This window comes from Gobio gobio, assembly GCF_949357685.1.
Source record: "Gobio gobio genome assembly, chromosome: 22".
NCBI lineage: Eukaryota > Metazoa > Chordata > Actinopteri > Cypriniformes > Gobionidae > Gobio > Gobio gobio.
This window is the reverse complement of record NC_137118.1, coordinates 36,829,674-36,846,950: the sequence shown is the minus strand read 5'-3', so window position 1 is coordinate 36,846,950 and position 17,277 is coordinate 36,829,674. Positions and strand designations below refer to the sequence as shown.

General features: G+C 37.9%; 1 protein-coding gene across 2 annotated transcripts; it reads right to left on the bottom strand.

The window, feature by feature from the left end:
* Positions 1–156: 156 nt before the first annotated feature.
* On the bottom strand, positions 157–17,104 carry stt3a (STT3 oligosaccharyltransferase complex catalytic subunit A). Of its 2 annotated transcripts, none has more exons than XM_079804137.1 (18): positions 17,018–17,104; positions 16,278–16,400; positions 16,124–16,184; positions 15,920–16,041; positions 11,273–11,418; positions 9,870–9,960; positions 8,755–8,861; positions 8,444–8,608; positions 8,170–8,350; positions 7,886–8,041; positions 3,817–3,908; positions 3,557–3,712; positions 3,282–3,470; positions 3,083–3,199; positions 2,895–2,997; positions 2,572–2,760; positions 708–823; positions 157–615 (listed from the first exon to the last, which is right to left on the bottom strand). In XM_079804137.1, the coding sequence occupies exons 2-18, from the start codon at positions 16,363–16,365 to the stop codon at positions 577–579; spliced, it is 2,118 nt and encodes a 705-aa protein (XP_079660263.1). In that variant the 5' UTR covers positions 16,366–16,400; positions 17,018–17,104; the 3' UTR covers positions 157–576. The 2 variants fall into 2 exon arrangements, with proteins under 2 accessions (XP_079660263.1, XP_079660264.1); XM_079804138.1 differs by having other exon boundaries at positions 161–615; positions 16,995–17,093.
* Positions 17,105–17,277: the final 173 nt, after the last annotated feature.

Here is a 17,277-nt window from a genome sequence, read left to right as displayed (position 1 = left end):
CTGTGAGACATGTGCATAACATTATCTTTAATGTATGTATGGGAAAAAAATCTGTTCTTTTTCAATGCATTAAAATTGATCGCTTGGTTCTCGGACCAAGAAATCTTGGTCTAGGCATATTGGGGTTCTGATATTAATTGGGGTCTAGATATCAGTGGGTCTGGTCTGCACATCAAATTGGACGTGCATGTGATTTTATTGGTTAAAAAGAAAGACACCAATACATTTAATCCCAGTCGCTCCTTTATTCACCCATTTAAAGACAAATCAAACAGTTATCTGGCCAGTTGATTGCAGAAATGCCTTCTGAACATTTTCAAACATTTTTTCCTCACCTTTCCAGGTGATCATTTGACACCTTTCTGCCCCGAATACAGACAAAGGAACACATTTGAAGATCAAATTTAAAAAACAAACCAATAAAAAAAAAGGTATGAAAAGAAAATCTCTTTCAGCAATTACAGCAAAAGTATAAAAAAAGTTTTCACGCCTTCTCCTCAGATTGTGGGATGGGGGCCGCAGACGTTCAGTGCTGTGTGTTCGAGAGAGGGGGGTGGGATTTTGAGTGTCTGAGTTTTACGTTCTTGAGAGGCCACGGTTGTCAAGGTCTTTGACCTGTGGAGGTAAAGCAGGAGATCATCATTGGAAGTTAAGATGGTTTGGAAGGACAACAATGGTTGAAAATGCACAGGGGAGTTCAAGTTTACCTTGTATATCCTGACGAGCCAGTGCTCTGTAGTATACGCTTCCTCCAGCACATCCAGCTCAAAGTCCTTGTTGCCAATCTCAGCGTTACGAACTCTGTCATAACCAGGAGGACGCTCTGGAAAGAAAGGTAAACATATAGTTCTAGTCGTCCAGAACTTCTTAAGACTTTTTTTTGTTGTAAAAAAACATAAAAACAGCACTTGCAAGCTAAATTTTTCTTCTGTAATGTCACTTATTTGTTAGTGAAAATATTAATAGAATAATAAGAAATAATGAAATAGCTAAATAATTATATTTAAAATAATAATTCAACATAATGAAATATTTTAAATACTGATTAATATTATTTTATAAATATGAATACAATTTTGTCAATAAAAGACTCTAAATAATAAAATAATTATATTCAATAAAATAACATTAATACAAATATTCAATAAAATAGGGAATATGAATCAATAAGAAAATAATGTTAAACAAATACATATTAAATAAAATAATATTAATCAATAAGACAAAATACTCAAAATAATATTAAACACAATCATATTTAATAAAATAACACTACATGAAAATAAAATATTCAATAAAATAGATTAGATGATAGATGGATAGATAGCTAAGAGGAGCCACAACTTTCAATATAATATTGAACCGTTCGGTACGGCATTCACGGTTCAATACGCGCTTGTGAATTGCTTTTTTTTCGGTTTTGCATTTAATTAATAATTTCACCAAATTCTATCATTTGCCGCCATCCCAATATACTGAACAACGCGACATACATTCACATCACACGTTAGTGGTAGAGTTATATACTCACGGAACACTATAGTTATTCACAATCAGGAAAGTTCATTATTTGCATGCGTTTTAAAGCCTTGCCGGTTAAACATTTCATTTGCGAGCTTATGCACGGTTTTAACATGCTCTTTTCTGACGCCTGTCAAACACGTGATTACTGGACTAAGTAGTAGTCTTACTGCACTAATACGGTCAAATACACAAGGTTAACAAACACAGTCGGTTATGTCTAAAGTGAAAGTAAAATCGGCGTGTGTCTATTAGATGCACGCAGGTCTTAAATTGACAGTAGCACAGCCTAGTGAACACGTCCCCAACTGTCCCTTAAAGGGACAGTTCACCTCTAAAATTATGTCATTATTTACTCACTCTAATATTGTTCCAAACCTGTATTCATTTCACGATGACAGAATTTTCATTTTTGAGTGAACTATCCCTTTAATGTTAATACAACAACAAAACACAGAAAATCACTCACTGCTCTTGACTGAAAAACTAATACAGTAGCTAAGAATCAATGTATATTTTATAGTGAAGTCTATGTAGCGTTTTATTTTTACATTTATTCATTCAATTTCATACCTAAATGGTGCTGTACTGCTCTGAGCTGCCAGTGTAAATCTTTATATATATTTATTTTATATTATACAATACACTAGGAATGTGTACAAAGGTTTTTTTAAGTAAAGTTTTAAGTTTAAGTAAGGTTTTTCAATTATTTTAAGTAAATTAAAGAAAGAGTATTGCAATAAAAAAAAGTATTTTTTCTCCTTAACCTCTTGTTGTTCCTGTCGCCTAAGAATAGAATAGCAAAAAACTGATGTGACAAGCCATCAGAACCGAACCGAAAACCGTGGTTAAAAACCGAGGTATGTATTGAACCCTGGACTAACTGTATTGTTGCATCCACACATATACATATCCACACACACACACTATATTCAATGATATACAAAATGTAAGACAGGATCATTAAAAGTGGGCGTCACCATGTTAACTGGAAAAACATAAAATGGAGCAAATATTATAAATAGCAGAACAATCACAGGTTATACTCACTGGCTTCGGTGTAGACCTGGCCGAAGCGATAGTAGCACATCTTGTACATGAGACAGTTGAGCAGGACGGGGGACCCCTCGCGGTCCACACGGAACTCTCCGGTGGGCGTGTAGTAGTCGTGTTCCTTTATGTGTTTCCCTGTGTCCGTGCTGCCCCCAATACGGACCATCCACAGGAACTTATTGATGTCTAAACAAAGAAATTCATGCAAAATTATGAGTATTTACATGTTATTTAGGTTTCATCCAATCCAGATACTACAGCTCAAACGTTAAGAACCACAATGCTGCTTCCGTGGGTCAAAAATGAATCTGAGCCCCTACCATCGGATGAATATCCCGTCAATCCACCAAAGATCACCAGGACATAGCTAACATCCAGTTCTCGCATAATCTCATAAGCTTTCTCCTCTGTGGAGGCCATAGCCTGCAAATATATTAATAAAAAACATTTATAAAAGTGCCTAAGCTATTTAATCCACTATAAAAGTAAAACTATATTCCATCATCACCTGACCAACTCTGGAGATGTGAGTGTTATTCCAAGTGTTGTTGTCAACTAGAATCGTTCGATTGGCCATCGCTGTTATTTGATACCCATAATCCCACCACGACATGACTTTAGCATCCTGTACACAGACAAAAGCAATGTAAGATGAGCAACTGTTCAGAATCAAAAGAATCAGGAAGTTTATGATGGATCTCACTGACCTCTGGTGTGTTGTGTCTGAGCCAGTAATAAGCCTCTCTGAAGTCATCGAAGATGATGCGGCTGCCGTCACCACCGCGAGCGGAGAGCACGATGGAGGGGGAGGAGTATGCCTCGCTGGTCACCCAGGTGGAGTGGAAAGTGTATGTGATGAGGAAGAACGCCATGACCAGAATCATCCCGCTCGCCACCTACGGACCAATCAGAGCAGAGCATCACTGAGTGAACCAATGACACAAACAAAACCGAGAAAGATCAAACGGAGCATTGATCGCACCTCATTCTTGATGGGGTAGGTGGCGTCCTGCTGCTTCTTGGATTTCTTGTCCGGTCGGCTGACATCCAGGTTTTTCATGTAGGTGGTGAGGACCTGAGAAACGCCAATGCCAGACAGGATGCACATGACGGGGGCCAGGACCAACATGAGACGCACCTGAGCAGAACAGACAAAACTAAGGTCAGAGCTTCCATTGTAAAGAGGGAAATACCAACAAACCAACATTAAACACGGACCAAAATAAAGTAAAAGTGTCTTACCATCACAGCGGAGAAGTACATGCTGGTGACGCCGTACATGATGATGAAAATTGTGGCATCGGAGAGGTTGTTAAAGCAGTAATAAAGGCCAACTGGGAAACAAGAGATGAGACAGTTAACCCATCTGATGCAGTGTTATTTTAATATATTGTTTTACGCATTCTTTATTATAAACAGCATTTATAGTGGGTATAAAGGTCTGTTTACACTAAGAATGATAACTAAATTAGCGCCCACACCAGCGGACACAATATCATTCTGTTTTTTCTAAACACGTGCTGCAGCTTTAAATGCAGGATGTATTCTGATTGGCTCTCCGTGCAGTATTGTTATACATGTGGTGTGGACTCAGCTGTTATTTTATATTAAGAAACATGTTTAGAACTACAGTATATCTTTGTTGTTATATTTATAGTCCTTGGTGCGAATGGGCATTAAGACATAAAATTAGAATTGGTGACAGGGGTGCAAATACTAATGCTATTTCATGCATCGACTTATTTACATTTTCATGCTAAACATGGCCAAAGTTTCAAAAAATGAGTTGGACATTTGACCGATTATTTCAGTGCCAAATACAATCTTTTCGAATATGGCCCTGTATGACATCATAAAGGGTGGAAATCCTTATATGGGCACTTCTCCCGGATGATCGCGTGCGCACATCAACCAGAGCGAGAGCACGTGCATCAACAAGCTTCATATGGGTTACAGAAGCCGCCGATATCGCGGTCACTGTTTTTTGTCACTAAAGAACTGTTTTTGGATATGAGGGAAAGATAACCTTGTTCGGCTTCCCAAATAACCCAGCGTTAAGGGAACAGTGGATGCAGTTTGTTTTTCCTGAGCAGCAACAGAGTTGTGTAAGTGTGTTTGTCTGAAAGATGGAGCAGTCCCAGAGATAAAAGATTCATGATTCAAGATTCAAGAGTCATGTGTCAGAACCGCAGGCGGTAAATTAAACTGCATCAAATGTCTGTGTTCTGTAAGTGCATATAATGTCTACATGGGATTTAGATTTTAATCGCAATAATGCATGTTGATGACGTAATGTACCCGCAAAATTTAGAGCCACGAACTGCAATTGGTTGCAACGCATCATCGTATGTCATCTTGAGTAAACATAGCTGAAAGCGAAACAGAGGAGCTGGACAAAATGGGTGCAGATGCACGTAGAGTTGCCACCTTCAGTGTGGAAAAATAAGGGACACCCATTCCCGACCCAGCTGAAAGTCAAGACAGTCTGAGAAAGTGAAATGCTTCTCTGCAAAGTGTGCAGTTCGCCTGAGGTTCATCATGAGTTTGGACAGGACAAACCCATTGATACCTTTCTTCTATTCAGCTCTATATCTGGAGATCCTCTTGCGTTCAAACGGTGGACACGACGCAAGCTTGACATGTTTTTAAAAAACCGTGCAAGTTTACAGGCACACTGGCACAGCGCATGTTCTCGAGGCTCCGCCACTACGGCAACAAAGCCCCTAAAACGCAATCACGTGCAAATGAGCTTCTCTAATACTTATTGTGAAATTGATTTCTTTATATTTGCTATCAGTATTCTCCACACTGCAAAATCCGTATGTGTTTATTGAACTATGTGTGGACCTATGTAAAATTTTGCTTGTAAATACAGGACGATTCCGTATTTTACGGGACGGGTGGCAACCCTAGATGCAACACTCACTCGCTGACTTTGTAGTCTCTGCCGTGTGTCACAATATGAAGACACGAACGCATTAACCGTCACTTCATGAGAATTTACCGTTTCATTTTAGAAAACGGTCATATCATGAAATGAACACAGACACTCAAGGGTCTTCACGGCAACTCGTCAAAATAAAAGTTTGGTTTAACGTGAAGAAATTGACTGAATATATTAGGCTACTGTTGTAGCCTAGAGTAGATTTAGCTACGTCTCTATGTAATAATAATTTGTCTCTACTAATAATAATAATAATAATAATAATAATGCCTTAGATGGTTGCTTATTTTTCACTTTATCTTTTTTATAAACAATGTTTACTTTTAAACAGCATACAGCCTTTAAATGTTTATGTATTATTTACTTATAATGATTATCATCATCAATAATAAACTTATTGAATTTAATTTTTTAAAAATAGTTTAAAAAAAAACATTTTGCTGTGGTACCGAAATTGGTACCGCATACCGTAAAATTATGGTATTGGTACCGACTACTGGAATTTTGGTATCGTGACATCCCCATTCCCTAATTCACAGTATCCGTTCCTTTATAAACAAGACACCAGTTTTCATTTCATTAAGAGAACAAAATGTTTAAAACCAAATGAGTTACATTAGGCTGCAAAAAATATGTTTTTATTAAAAGCATCTGTGCATTAAACAAAAGAATTTGTACTTGAATTTTATTTATCTGCAACATTATGTTGTATAATTATAGTTTTGCACAATAAATGTTCTCAAAACGACATACAACTTTTCTTTCTTTCTTTTTCTTTCTTTAAAAAAAAATACATTTAGCAGTTTGGCTTTCCTTAGGATCTATGTAACCTGTTTTGAAATGCTTCTATCATAATTTATATATCGTTATCGCAAGAGGCTGCAATGTATATCGCAATATGGATTTTAGGCCATATCGCCCATCCCTACCAGGGATAATGCGATGATGTATTAACCTCTTAACAAGCGCCCCATTTTTGAGAATTCTTTGAAAACGATATACCCAAATGAAAATGTCTGCAGCTCTTAAACCCTATGGTCTATATTCATAAACCTGGTCTTATTTTAAACTAGACACTTGAAATATTGCTACCCAAGAGTCATAATAACTCAAAGTAATATGGGAACAGAGTAATATACATGTAAGTGACTCACGTTTTTTGTTTTTTGTTTTCACTTAGGGAAAAAAATATTATAATTTAATGTTAAGAGCCTGAAAATAACTTAAATATAAAACTGAATGTCTAATCATGTCATGATTCAAATATGAGGATGATTCTCTCAGTAATGTGGCTTCTGTGAGCTTTTATGTCAAGAAAAGTCTAGGCGTCATTTCAAAAAGGCCATTTATTTCAGAACATTTGCTATTGTAAAGAGTAGTTTTTCATTCAAATAAATCTGCAATAAACTGCAATATACTACTAATTATAATGGATAAACAGTTACTGAAAAACTAAAGCAACTATTTACAGAGATTACAAAGTGTAAAAAACTCATTTAGCTGATGGGAAGCGTCAGTGAGAGACTGCGCGCTCCACTGCAGTTGCGCCATGGAGAACGCGCAGCCAGCGCACAAACAGTATTCACCAAAGCCTACTTACGCAAACTGCGCAAGATAATGCCTTTTGATTGGTTACTAAGTCCATTAATCAAACCTTTGTTGGAAAGGCATTGGCTGGGCACCGAGTGCCTTTATCCAACGAAAACCATGGGCGCAATGATTGACAGCTCACCAAGCCTGTAAGGCGCTTCCTCTATATGATGCATCCCAGAAGAGACTCTGATTGAAGGAGAGAGACGGGGGAGGGTTTAAAATACGTGGGAGAAACTATTCTAGCAGGGGGAGTTTGCCAGAAAAGGATTAGAATCGATATTTCATTGAAAATGGACATGATTGATCACGCTAACTCAAAACTCTCTTGCAAACAACGGAGGATTTTTAGTTTTTTCCCTATTTTTTCGTTGTTTTGGATTAAAAAGTGGGATGCATTTTGAAGAGTGGACTCTTACACAGAGATGTATGCGGGTGTTTATTGGATTTGTCCGATCTGATCTGAACGACAGGAGATGAAAGATGAGTAACGCTAATATTTTGCTAATGTTTACATGGACGGTCCTTTAGTGTTTCATTTAACCCTTTCCTCTCTGGTGTATTTATTGCAAAAACAAGATCAGAACATGAATCTTGAGTGTTTTAGCTTTCAAATGATGCATAGTTTGTGATAGTTGATTGAATATTTTGTATAAAACAAAAGTAAATAAAAGTACACACCCCCCCACTTCCGTCAACCCCCCCGTCCACGATCCGATGCGGGTTAAGAAGTTAAAAAGTTATACTTTTTTTTTTTCACCCAGGAAGGTGATGTACCTGGAAACATGAAGACCAGAAGCTGCAGGTCAAAGTAGTAGGATGACCAGGTGGTGGGCTGGTGCTCTGACACAGAGGCGATGATGGGGATGTTGTTCTTGGCGTATGAAGGATCCAGCAGAGAGTAAAAACGGCCAGTCCAAGGTGAGATTTTCCCTAGCAAAAGCCAATACAAAAACAAACTATTTAAAAAGACTAAAAATAATATTTATATGACCAGAAATAAATACTTAAAAATATTCTTAATATATATATATTTTTTTTACATTATTTTCGTTAATTACCTGTCAGCATGAGCACACCACCCGCAGAGAGCATGACGATACCGACCAGCGAAATGACACTCTTGAACAACACTTCAAACTGCTGCGTGTTCAGTTTGCTCCGGAGGTAATCCACAAAAGCGTGAATCTGACACAGGCCAAACACTCCGAATGCAGCCATGTGCTCAGAGGACTGGACGGGCTACAGAAAGAGCAGGAGAGATTACTTCTTTGTTTTGAACTTTATAAATGATAGCAATTACTCATATTTGGTAGCTGACATTCAGTTCCACACCTGGAATCCAACAAAAGAGATCTGCATGGAGAGGATGGTGCCCAGGCAGTAGACTGTGCAGTACGCCACATAGATGCGATGAGAGAAGCGGCCGGTCAGCATCAATACCAGCACGTGCAGTGGAATGAGGTTAATCAGAAACACGTAACCACCCCAGGAGGACACCTGATGCCAACACACAAAGATGTTGTTAATGAAATACCTTTTTGTGCATTTAAATAACATCATAATCCAACTGAAAAAATACATTAAATGATTTGCTCTAAAACAACCCTAATTCAAAGCGTCACTGTGTTAGAAATTTGGCTCACCATGTAAAAATAAGCCAGCGCACACATGGATGACCAGTAAATGGAGCCCGACTTCACTGCTTTGATCCACATGTAGTACGTCAGCAGCATGCAGAAAATGGCGATTCCTTTAGATCACAGGAAACAAAATTATATTTTATTATTTATTTATATATCATGTGTAGGAATGAAACCGCTCCACAACCAGTCTTTTTTATATGACCGAAACACATATACATATGTATACTAATAATTTATAAACTTCCTATATATTTTTTATTATATTTAAGCACAAAATGCAATTTTTATGGCAAGAACAGTAGTTTACACTACACACACACATCAAATGTTTGGGGTCTGTAAGAAGTCTCTTACGCTCACCAAGGCTAAATTTATTTCAAAAACAGTAATGCTGTTATTTTTTAATAACTAAATAATACAAAATTTTCCATTTTGAAATGTTTTAAAATGAAAGTTATTCCTGTGATGGCAAAACTTAATTTTCAGCAGCCATTACTCCAGTCTTCTGTCACATGATACTTCACAAATCTTTTTTTATTTTATTTTATTTGGTGCTCTAGAAACATTTCTTATTATTCAATGTTTAAAATATATTATTGTGGAAATCATTATAGATTTGTTCCAGGATTATTTGATAAATATAATGTTCAAAACAACAGCATTTACATGAAATATACATCTTTTATAAACTTAAATCTTTATTATAAACATCTTAATATATCTATATTAATCATATCTATCTATCTATCTATCTATCTATCTATCTATCTATCTATCTATCTATCTATCTATCTATCTATCTATCTATCTATCTATCTATCTATCTATCTATCTATCTATCTATCTATCTATCTATCTATCTATCTATCTATCTATCTATCTATCTATCTATCTATCTATCTATCTATCTATCTATCTATCTATCTATCTATCTATCTATCTAAAATAAATCTTTATTATCACCTTTGATCAATTTAATAGGTCCTTGCCGAAAGAAAGAAAAAATTCAGCCCCAAACTTTTGAACAGAAATTTACATTAATTCTAAAACTTCTTGATGAGGCCTTTTTAAAAACATCACATATTATACACAATACCTCTGAAACAAGACTGTACCTTCATTGTCATAAGAGCCTGCCACAGAACGAGAGATGTATCCAGGGACGACTGCAATCATGGCGGCAGCCAGAAGCCCTGCGCCCGCATCCTGGAACATATAGAGTTATTTCAGGTAGATTGAGTCGAGTAAAGGGACACACACACACTTCAAGATATTCGAGCTTAGCATTGAATCTGATTAGACCGTTAGCATCTCGCTCGAAAATGACTAATGATATTACGCAGCGCCTGAAAATAGCCTAACTTCCATCAACATAAACAATGTGACAACCTGCTATACTTGGCTTGCACACGGAGCGTACTGGGGACTATTTACAGGCGCTGGCTGCGAAATATCATTGCGCCTGCTGCACCCATGGTACGGCAGCAAAGTTTGTTGATTATTACGCAGGAATGAGAGTATAGTTCCTAGCCATATCGATCTAGAAAATCACAACTTTTCATTTTCCGTCGGTCTTAGTACACGATGAAACTACAGAAGAGTCAAGTTTTAAATAAGAAAAATATCGAAATTCTTTGGTCATTTTTGAGCAAGATGCTAACGGTCTAATTAGATTTAATGATCTATGCTAAGCTATGCTAAAAGTGCTACCGCTAGACCCGGAGATCGGCTGAATGGATTCGAAAATTGTAAAACTCAACTGCTTAACTCTAGGGGAGTTGGAAAATGAGACTATTTTCAAAAAAAGTGGAGTGTTCCTTTAAGAGTGCTTGAATCTGCTCAGAAGAACGCCAAGGCTACACCGATCTCAAATAGTAAATATTTAACAATATTTACAATCAGAAATCCTATTGTTTGGGGGGAACCCAGAGGACAAATGCACACGCACACTGTAGATTGTAACCTGGAACGAAGCAATAACCAATCAGAAAGCGAGCTGACGAAAGACAGAAGCATAACAACCGCAGTCAGGCCTAGCACAAACCTTTTTTATTTTCAGTAAAAAGCACTCCAAACACAATTATCACCATTTCTTCTTGCCCGTCAAACACAATGTTATTTAACCTAAAGTCACATTTGACCATGAGAAATGTTGTGAGATTTCAGTCAGGACTGGATGGTATCTGTTAGTCTGTTACATCGTGACTCTTCACACACTATAGGAACAAAACTGTTAAATCTAGGATTTGTTTTATTGTCAGGTTATGGTTTCTCACATTTTGAATCTGGGGAGTCTGCTATGCATTTTCTATTGCACAAGAGGCGTGATAAACGAGCATAGATACATCGCTTCTCTATCCGTAATCGTGTTAAACCCGCCAATAGCGCCAGGTGGATAAGCCAGTCTGTGATTGGTTCCCGCAAAAGTGTAACAGAAGCAGTAGAAATGAATGTACAGAGCGAAATCAAATCGCAGGCAGATCAGGCTGGGTTTACCCAGTCTAGAGGTTCATCTCACCTTGAGCTCTTTGGTGAAGTGGTAGGTGACGATAGCGGTGAAGGAGGAGAAGAGAGGGGCGAGGAACACACAGACATTGCGGATGTCGATAGTGATGTGGAAGAAGTGCAACACGTGATAAAGAGCCGCAGATGTGATCATCAACCCTGTAGACAAAAAAGAAGAAACACATGACATTTCATTTGGCAAAAAAAAAAGAGCTGTATATTGTGATGCATAGGTTTTAAATAGATATCAATATCAGCAACAAAACGACAGTGTTGCTAGGCAGAAGCTACAGTATTTTAAGTGGGTTTAGCCTGCTGCTATGAGGATGGCAGGCTCTCTGCCTGGTTGCTAGGGTGTTGCTAGTCAGAGTCTCTAAAGAAGGTTCAAGTTTATGAGATCTCTGTCAGTTTTGTTGTTCATCAAGCGAAAATAGACCAATTAAGGTTGGGCGATGTCTGCCAAATTGGCATCAGACAATGTCTACAGTGAAACATCACGATGGACGATGACAAAGGGACAGTTCACCCTAAAGTGCAAATTCTGTCATAATTTACTCTCCCTCAACTTGTTCCAAACCTATATGAGTTTCTTTCTCAAGAATGTTGGTAACCAGACAGTTGATGTTCCCCATTGACTTCCATAGTATTTTTTTTTTCTACTATCAAAGTCAATGGGGAACATGTATGTTACAACTCTTTAAAATATCTTCTTTTGTGTTCAGCAGAAGAAAGAAACTCATATAGCTTTGGCACAAGTTGAGGGAGAGTAAATGATGACACTTTTAATTTTAGGGTGAACTATTCTTTTAAACTCCGTTAATGTGGCGCGTGTCTGGAGAAAGAGAGTTCACGATGCCGGCTGTCAGCCATCGGCCCAACCAAGTCCAATCAAGTAAATTATATATATATATATATATAGTAATGATACTACACAATTTAATGTATTTGTCAGGGACAAATTACACGTCAACGTTTAAATGCCCCTAAATCTATGAACAAACTGGTGTAACGTCATTTCGAACTAAATCTGGCCAAAAAAAAAAAAAAAAGTTATTTTAGAGTTTTCCAGAAACGTTTGCTCTGAATGGTAAACACCTCTGAACTAACATTGGTCTGTGGTAGTTACTAGAGATGCTCCGATCAGCATTTTTGGGGCCAATCACCGATTACCAAGATCATGATCTGCCGATTGCCGATCACAGAATGGCAATCTTTTATCTATAATCTTGCAGAGTTTGCACCATTTGTAGAAATGAAACTAACTCTAAATTAACTGAGTCAAGATCTTGAAGAACCACCAAGTGTTTATTTTAGAAAATGAGATAACTTAAAGCTACTGTAGGCCATCTTTCCCAAATAAATGTATATAATAAATGTATATAATTATCTCACCTAAATATTTGATCATGCAGTGCATTTTTGTTTTTAAAAACAATTTTTCAGGTAGGTCTAACATTAGTATTGAGGTAAGAAATACTAAAGACATTTAATAAGAAATCAAATGTAAATGAATATTGGTCTTCCCTGAATAAATTAAATTAGATTAATCCTTACACTTAAGGTTGCAAAAGTTAGTAATTCAAGAGCAGTGAGTGTCATAAAGGTTCATCACGGGGTGATTCACACGCGCTGTTTGTGAACTTGCGTCCCACAGAAAGTTTTCAAATGACTGCGTAAGTTATTTAATATAGAAATAGGAATTGTACCTCACCTTCAGCATTATAATTATTTTACCCGCGCTGGAAAGAGAACGAGACGGTGTCGCTGCATATCATGCCCCAGCTCTCACGGCAGGTGTGGGTTTTATGTGTCGTCAGCATGAGATCGGTTCATGAGATCAGCCTTTTTGGAGACCGCCGATCAATCATCCCAAAGCGATTATCGACCGATCGAGATCGGTTGCCGATCAATCGGAGCACCCCTAGTGGTTAAATAATAGGTGGGTGTGGCTCAGAGGCTCCACCTTCTACTCCGGTTAATTTCTTCTGTTCTATTCTTGAGGTCAGGCGCAAGTGAAAACAAACACACTGGAGAGCTGCTTTACGCTGCATTCACACATGACGTCAGCGTCTACACTTGACGGAGGGCGTGTCTGAAGCTTGGTGCTGATGCGACTGTCATAGTGACAACAGCCAATTACATTACTTTTCCGGTGTTGCATGAACGCAATTGGCTAGCGTCTGCGCTAGGGTATTTGGATTGGCGATCTGATTGGCTGACTTCAACTTCTGCCGCAAGCAACACCAGTGACGCGACACAACGGAACCCACAATTCAGTTCGGCAATGCATGACGTCCCCCATTCAAAGTAAACGAGAAGTGGTAACGCCTACGCCATGTGAATGCACCATTATAGTAGAAATCAAAGAAGTAATTCTAATTGAAAGCTACACTGATACAATTTTTTTGTGTTTAATACTGCATAGCTTTTTGCTTTAAAGCAATCTATTATATAAAGTGCTAAATAAATACAAGTGACATGACTGGAGTGACAAATTCCAAAGCTCATGCTTTCTTAACTTTCTCACCGCTGCCATTTGTGCGTTTATTTTGCTATTGAGAGGAAAGTGCACAGTACATATTTATATATTCATCTAGACGCCGCTCCTAGCAGCATGGCCGGTGCCAGTATGTTCGCTAACAGTATACCACTGCAAACGTATTTCAAACTTCTTTTGTGAAAATGTCCTCACCATCATTCGTTATCTAAACTGACAGCGTGTGTTGAAGATATTAAATACTGGATGACGTGTAATTTTCTGCTATTAAATTCAGATAAAACGGAGGTGTTACTTATTGGTCCAAAAAACTGCCCACAAAACCTCTCGCAATACAATTTTACCTTGGAAGGATGTCCTGTCACATTATCCACTACAGTAAAAGACCTGGGTGTTATATTAGACCGCAACCTGACATTCGAAAATCATATTTCATATGTTACAAGAACGGCATTTTTCCATCTTAGAAACATTGCTAAGCTACGTAACATGCTATCTATTTCTGATGCAGAAAAGTTAGTTCATGCATTCATGACCTCGAGATTAGATTACTGTAATGCTTTATTAGCTGGTTGTCCGGCATCATCAATAAACAAACTACAGTTAGTCCAAAACGCGGCTGCTAGAGTTCTTACTAGGTCAAGAAAATATGATCATATAACACCAATTTTATCATCTCTACACTGGTTACCTGTGAAGTTCCGTATCAATTACAAACTATTGCTACTAACCTATAAAGCCCTAAATGGTTTAGCTCCAGTGTATCTAACGGATCTTCTATCGCCCTACAATCCATCGCGCTCTTTAAGATCACTAAACTCTAGGCTTCTGGTCATTCCTAGGATATCTAAGTCCACTAAAGGAGGGAGGGCATTTTCACATTTTGCTCCTAAACTCTGGAATAGTCTTCCTGATATTGTTCGAGGTTCAGACTCGCTGTCCCAGTTTAAAACTAGATTAAAGACGCATCTCTTTAGCCAAGCATTCACATTATAATTATCTTTTTATACTACAGTTAAATCGGATCAAAAGCATTAATATAATATTCTGAACAGCAGCTACGCTAATCATTTCCCATCTGCTTTTCTGTTGTTATCTCGGGACACTAGTCCCGAGGTAAATAGTTTGTCAGCTCCAGTTTGTATCAGCCTCTCATGGAGACTTCAGATGCCCCGACACCTGTGATGAGACGACTCCACGCCTGTGAAGAGACGACTCAACGCCAGCGTTGTTATGGCCTAAATTAATACACGATTGATTAACTTTTTCGAACATTATTCTTTAACATTGTCTTTCTAACATTTTTACTGTACATCTATGAAATGCACTTTCTGTAAAGCTGCTTTGAAACAATGTGTATTGTGAAAAGCGCTATACAAATAAATTTGAATTGAATTGAATTGAATCATGTTGTTCCAAACCTGTATGAGTTTATGAGTCTACTGTGGAATATTGACTTCCATAGTAGGAAAAAAAAAAATACTATGGAAGTCAATGGCTACCGTCAACTGTTTGATTACCAACATTCAAATTATCTTCTTTTGTGTTCAGCAGAAGAAACGAACAATGTTTGGAACAACTTGAGGGCGAGAAAGTGATGACCATTTAGATTTGTGTGTGAACTATCCCCAAATACAAATGGTTAGAGGTTTGGTACAAATGGTTAGAAAATTTGGTTCCTTTCCACCGTCGCCTCTGGCTTTTGGCTTGCTTAGTTGGGGACACTAAATATTCAACTATATTACTGAACTGGACGATGACATCACTGTTTTCTCCAGAGCGGCTATCCAGCAGAATCGAATTTGGTTGCATTATTTTCCTGTTATCACTATAAAGCTGCTTTGAAACAATCTGTAGTGTAAAAAGAGCTATATAAATAAAGGTGACTTGACTTGTTTTAAATTGTTTTCAAAATAATAATAATAATAATAATAAGGAAATGCCATCAGTACTGCCAACAAGACTAGTAACATGGCTTCCTCTCTATTGGAAACTATTTTCCAGGGCAACATTTCATTGAATATAATGACGTTGGTGCAGCACGACTGAAGCATTCTGGGATTTGGTACTTGGCTCAAGACCACAATGGATCTGCTAGTAGCTGAAAAACACAGATAACCTTATGTTGCTATAAATTTTGAAATTAGTCTCCTTCAGCTGTACCGGGATAGATGGTGCCTCCTATAATCCTCCCAAGTGGATACCAAGCCCGATCATCAAACCAGTTATGGAATTTGTAAAAACCCTCTTCTGTCAAGAAGCGAGTGGTCCGGTAATTGAAATACCTGTTATTAAAACAGAAACAGAAAACTCAGTTAAACAGGTGATTGGATGCTGCCAAAATAACTACCTGAAAGCTGTACTTACGGATCAAACTCATGGATGACGCTCTCGAACCGCAACACAGAGAACAATCTGGTGGAGAACGCTGGAAGAAAATGACAAGACAGAGTGAATTAGAGGACAGTTGACATACAGTGAGGTCAGGAAGTCTGGTATAAAGGGAGATGTATCCACTCACACAGGACGGCTGCCATAGACAGGATGAGCAGCTTCAGCAGGGTGTCCTGTTTCTCATAGGACAGTCGGAGGAAGCCCAGCTTGGTCATCTTAACAAACAGGAGGCAGGACTAACTCTTGAAACCTGACAAAAGGGACAATGGCAGCATGTTTAATTAAAACTTGAAATAGAAGTACACTTCAGGAGAGAAAAAAATGTGATGCCAGTGTAGGATATGACTAACAAACTATGTACAAGCAATAAACAAATGTAAGCTTCTAAATGATTACACAATCCTGCAATTTATGTATGACCTGATTAAAGAGGATTTTCTAAATCCATTAAGCGTCAAATATGAATTTTAGGAGTAAAGCACTTTAAGAAATCGATAAATCTGCACATTATATCATCTATTAAAGTGTCAAATCTCGGTGAAATCAGGAAGAGTCAGTATGTGCACAATTCCTATGCACAATTCTACTAATTGAAACTTAAACACATACGTACAGGAAGATAAATCAATCCAGAGAGCATAAACATGCACATGAACACTATTTTTCCTGATAAACTATTCCTGAAAATTAAATATTAAAGTCCTCATTAGCTCATTAGCTGCTAGCTAATATCACACCTATCTCACACTTTCACAAGCTATTTTACTATATGTAAAAGTGTTTTGAATGCACATGAGTAAATATAATGACAACGAACCCGTGTAGTTGTGATAAATGAGCTTACAAATTATAAATGTGCACAATTACCAGTCTTATTCATCGGCGTTTCACTCACTCCAGCCCTTCCACACTCTCACACACAACCCTCTCTGCGTTCAAGCCCAACCCATCCACGTAGAGAGGGCGCTAATTGGCTCAGCGTCACGATTCGGCACGAACGGCTGTCACTGATTGGTCTTCGAAATGTCAGTCAAGTGTGTCAAGACGAGTTCCGCATGGCGCTCTAGATATGACGTGTCCTAATGGGAGAAATACAGTCAGCACTGTGGAGTCCATGCAGCACTCAA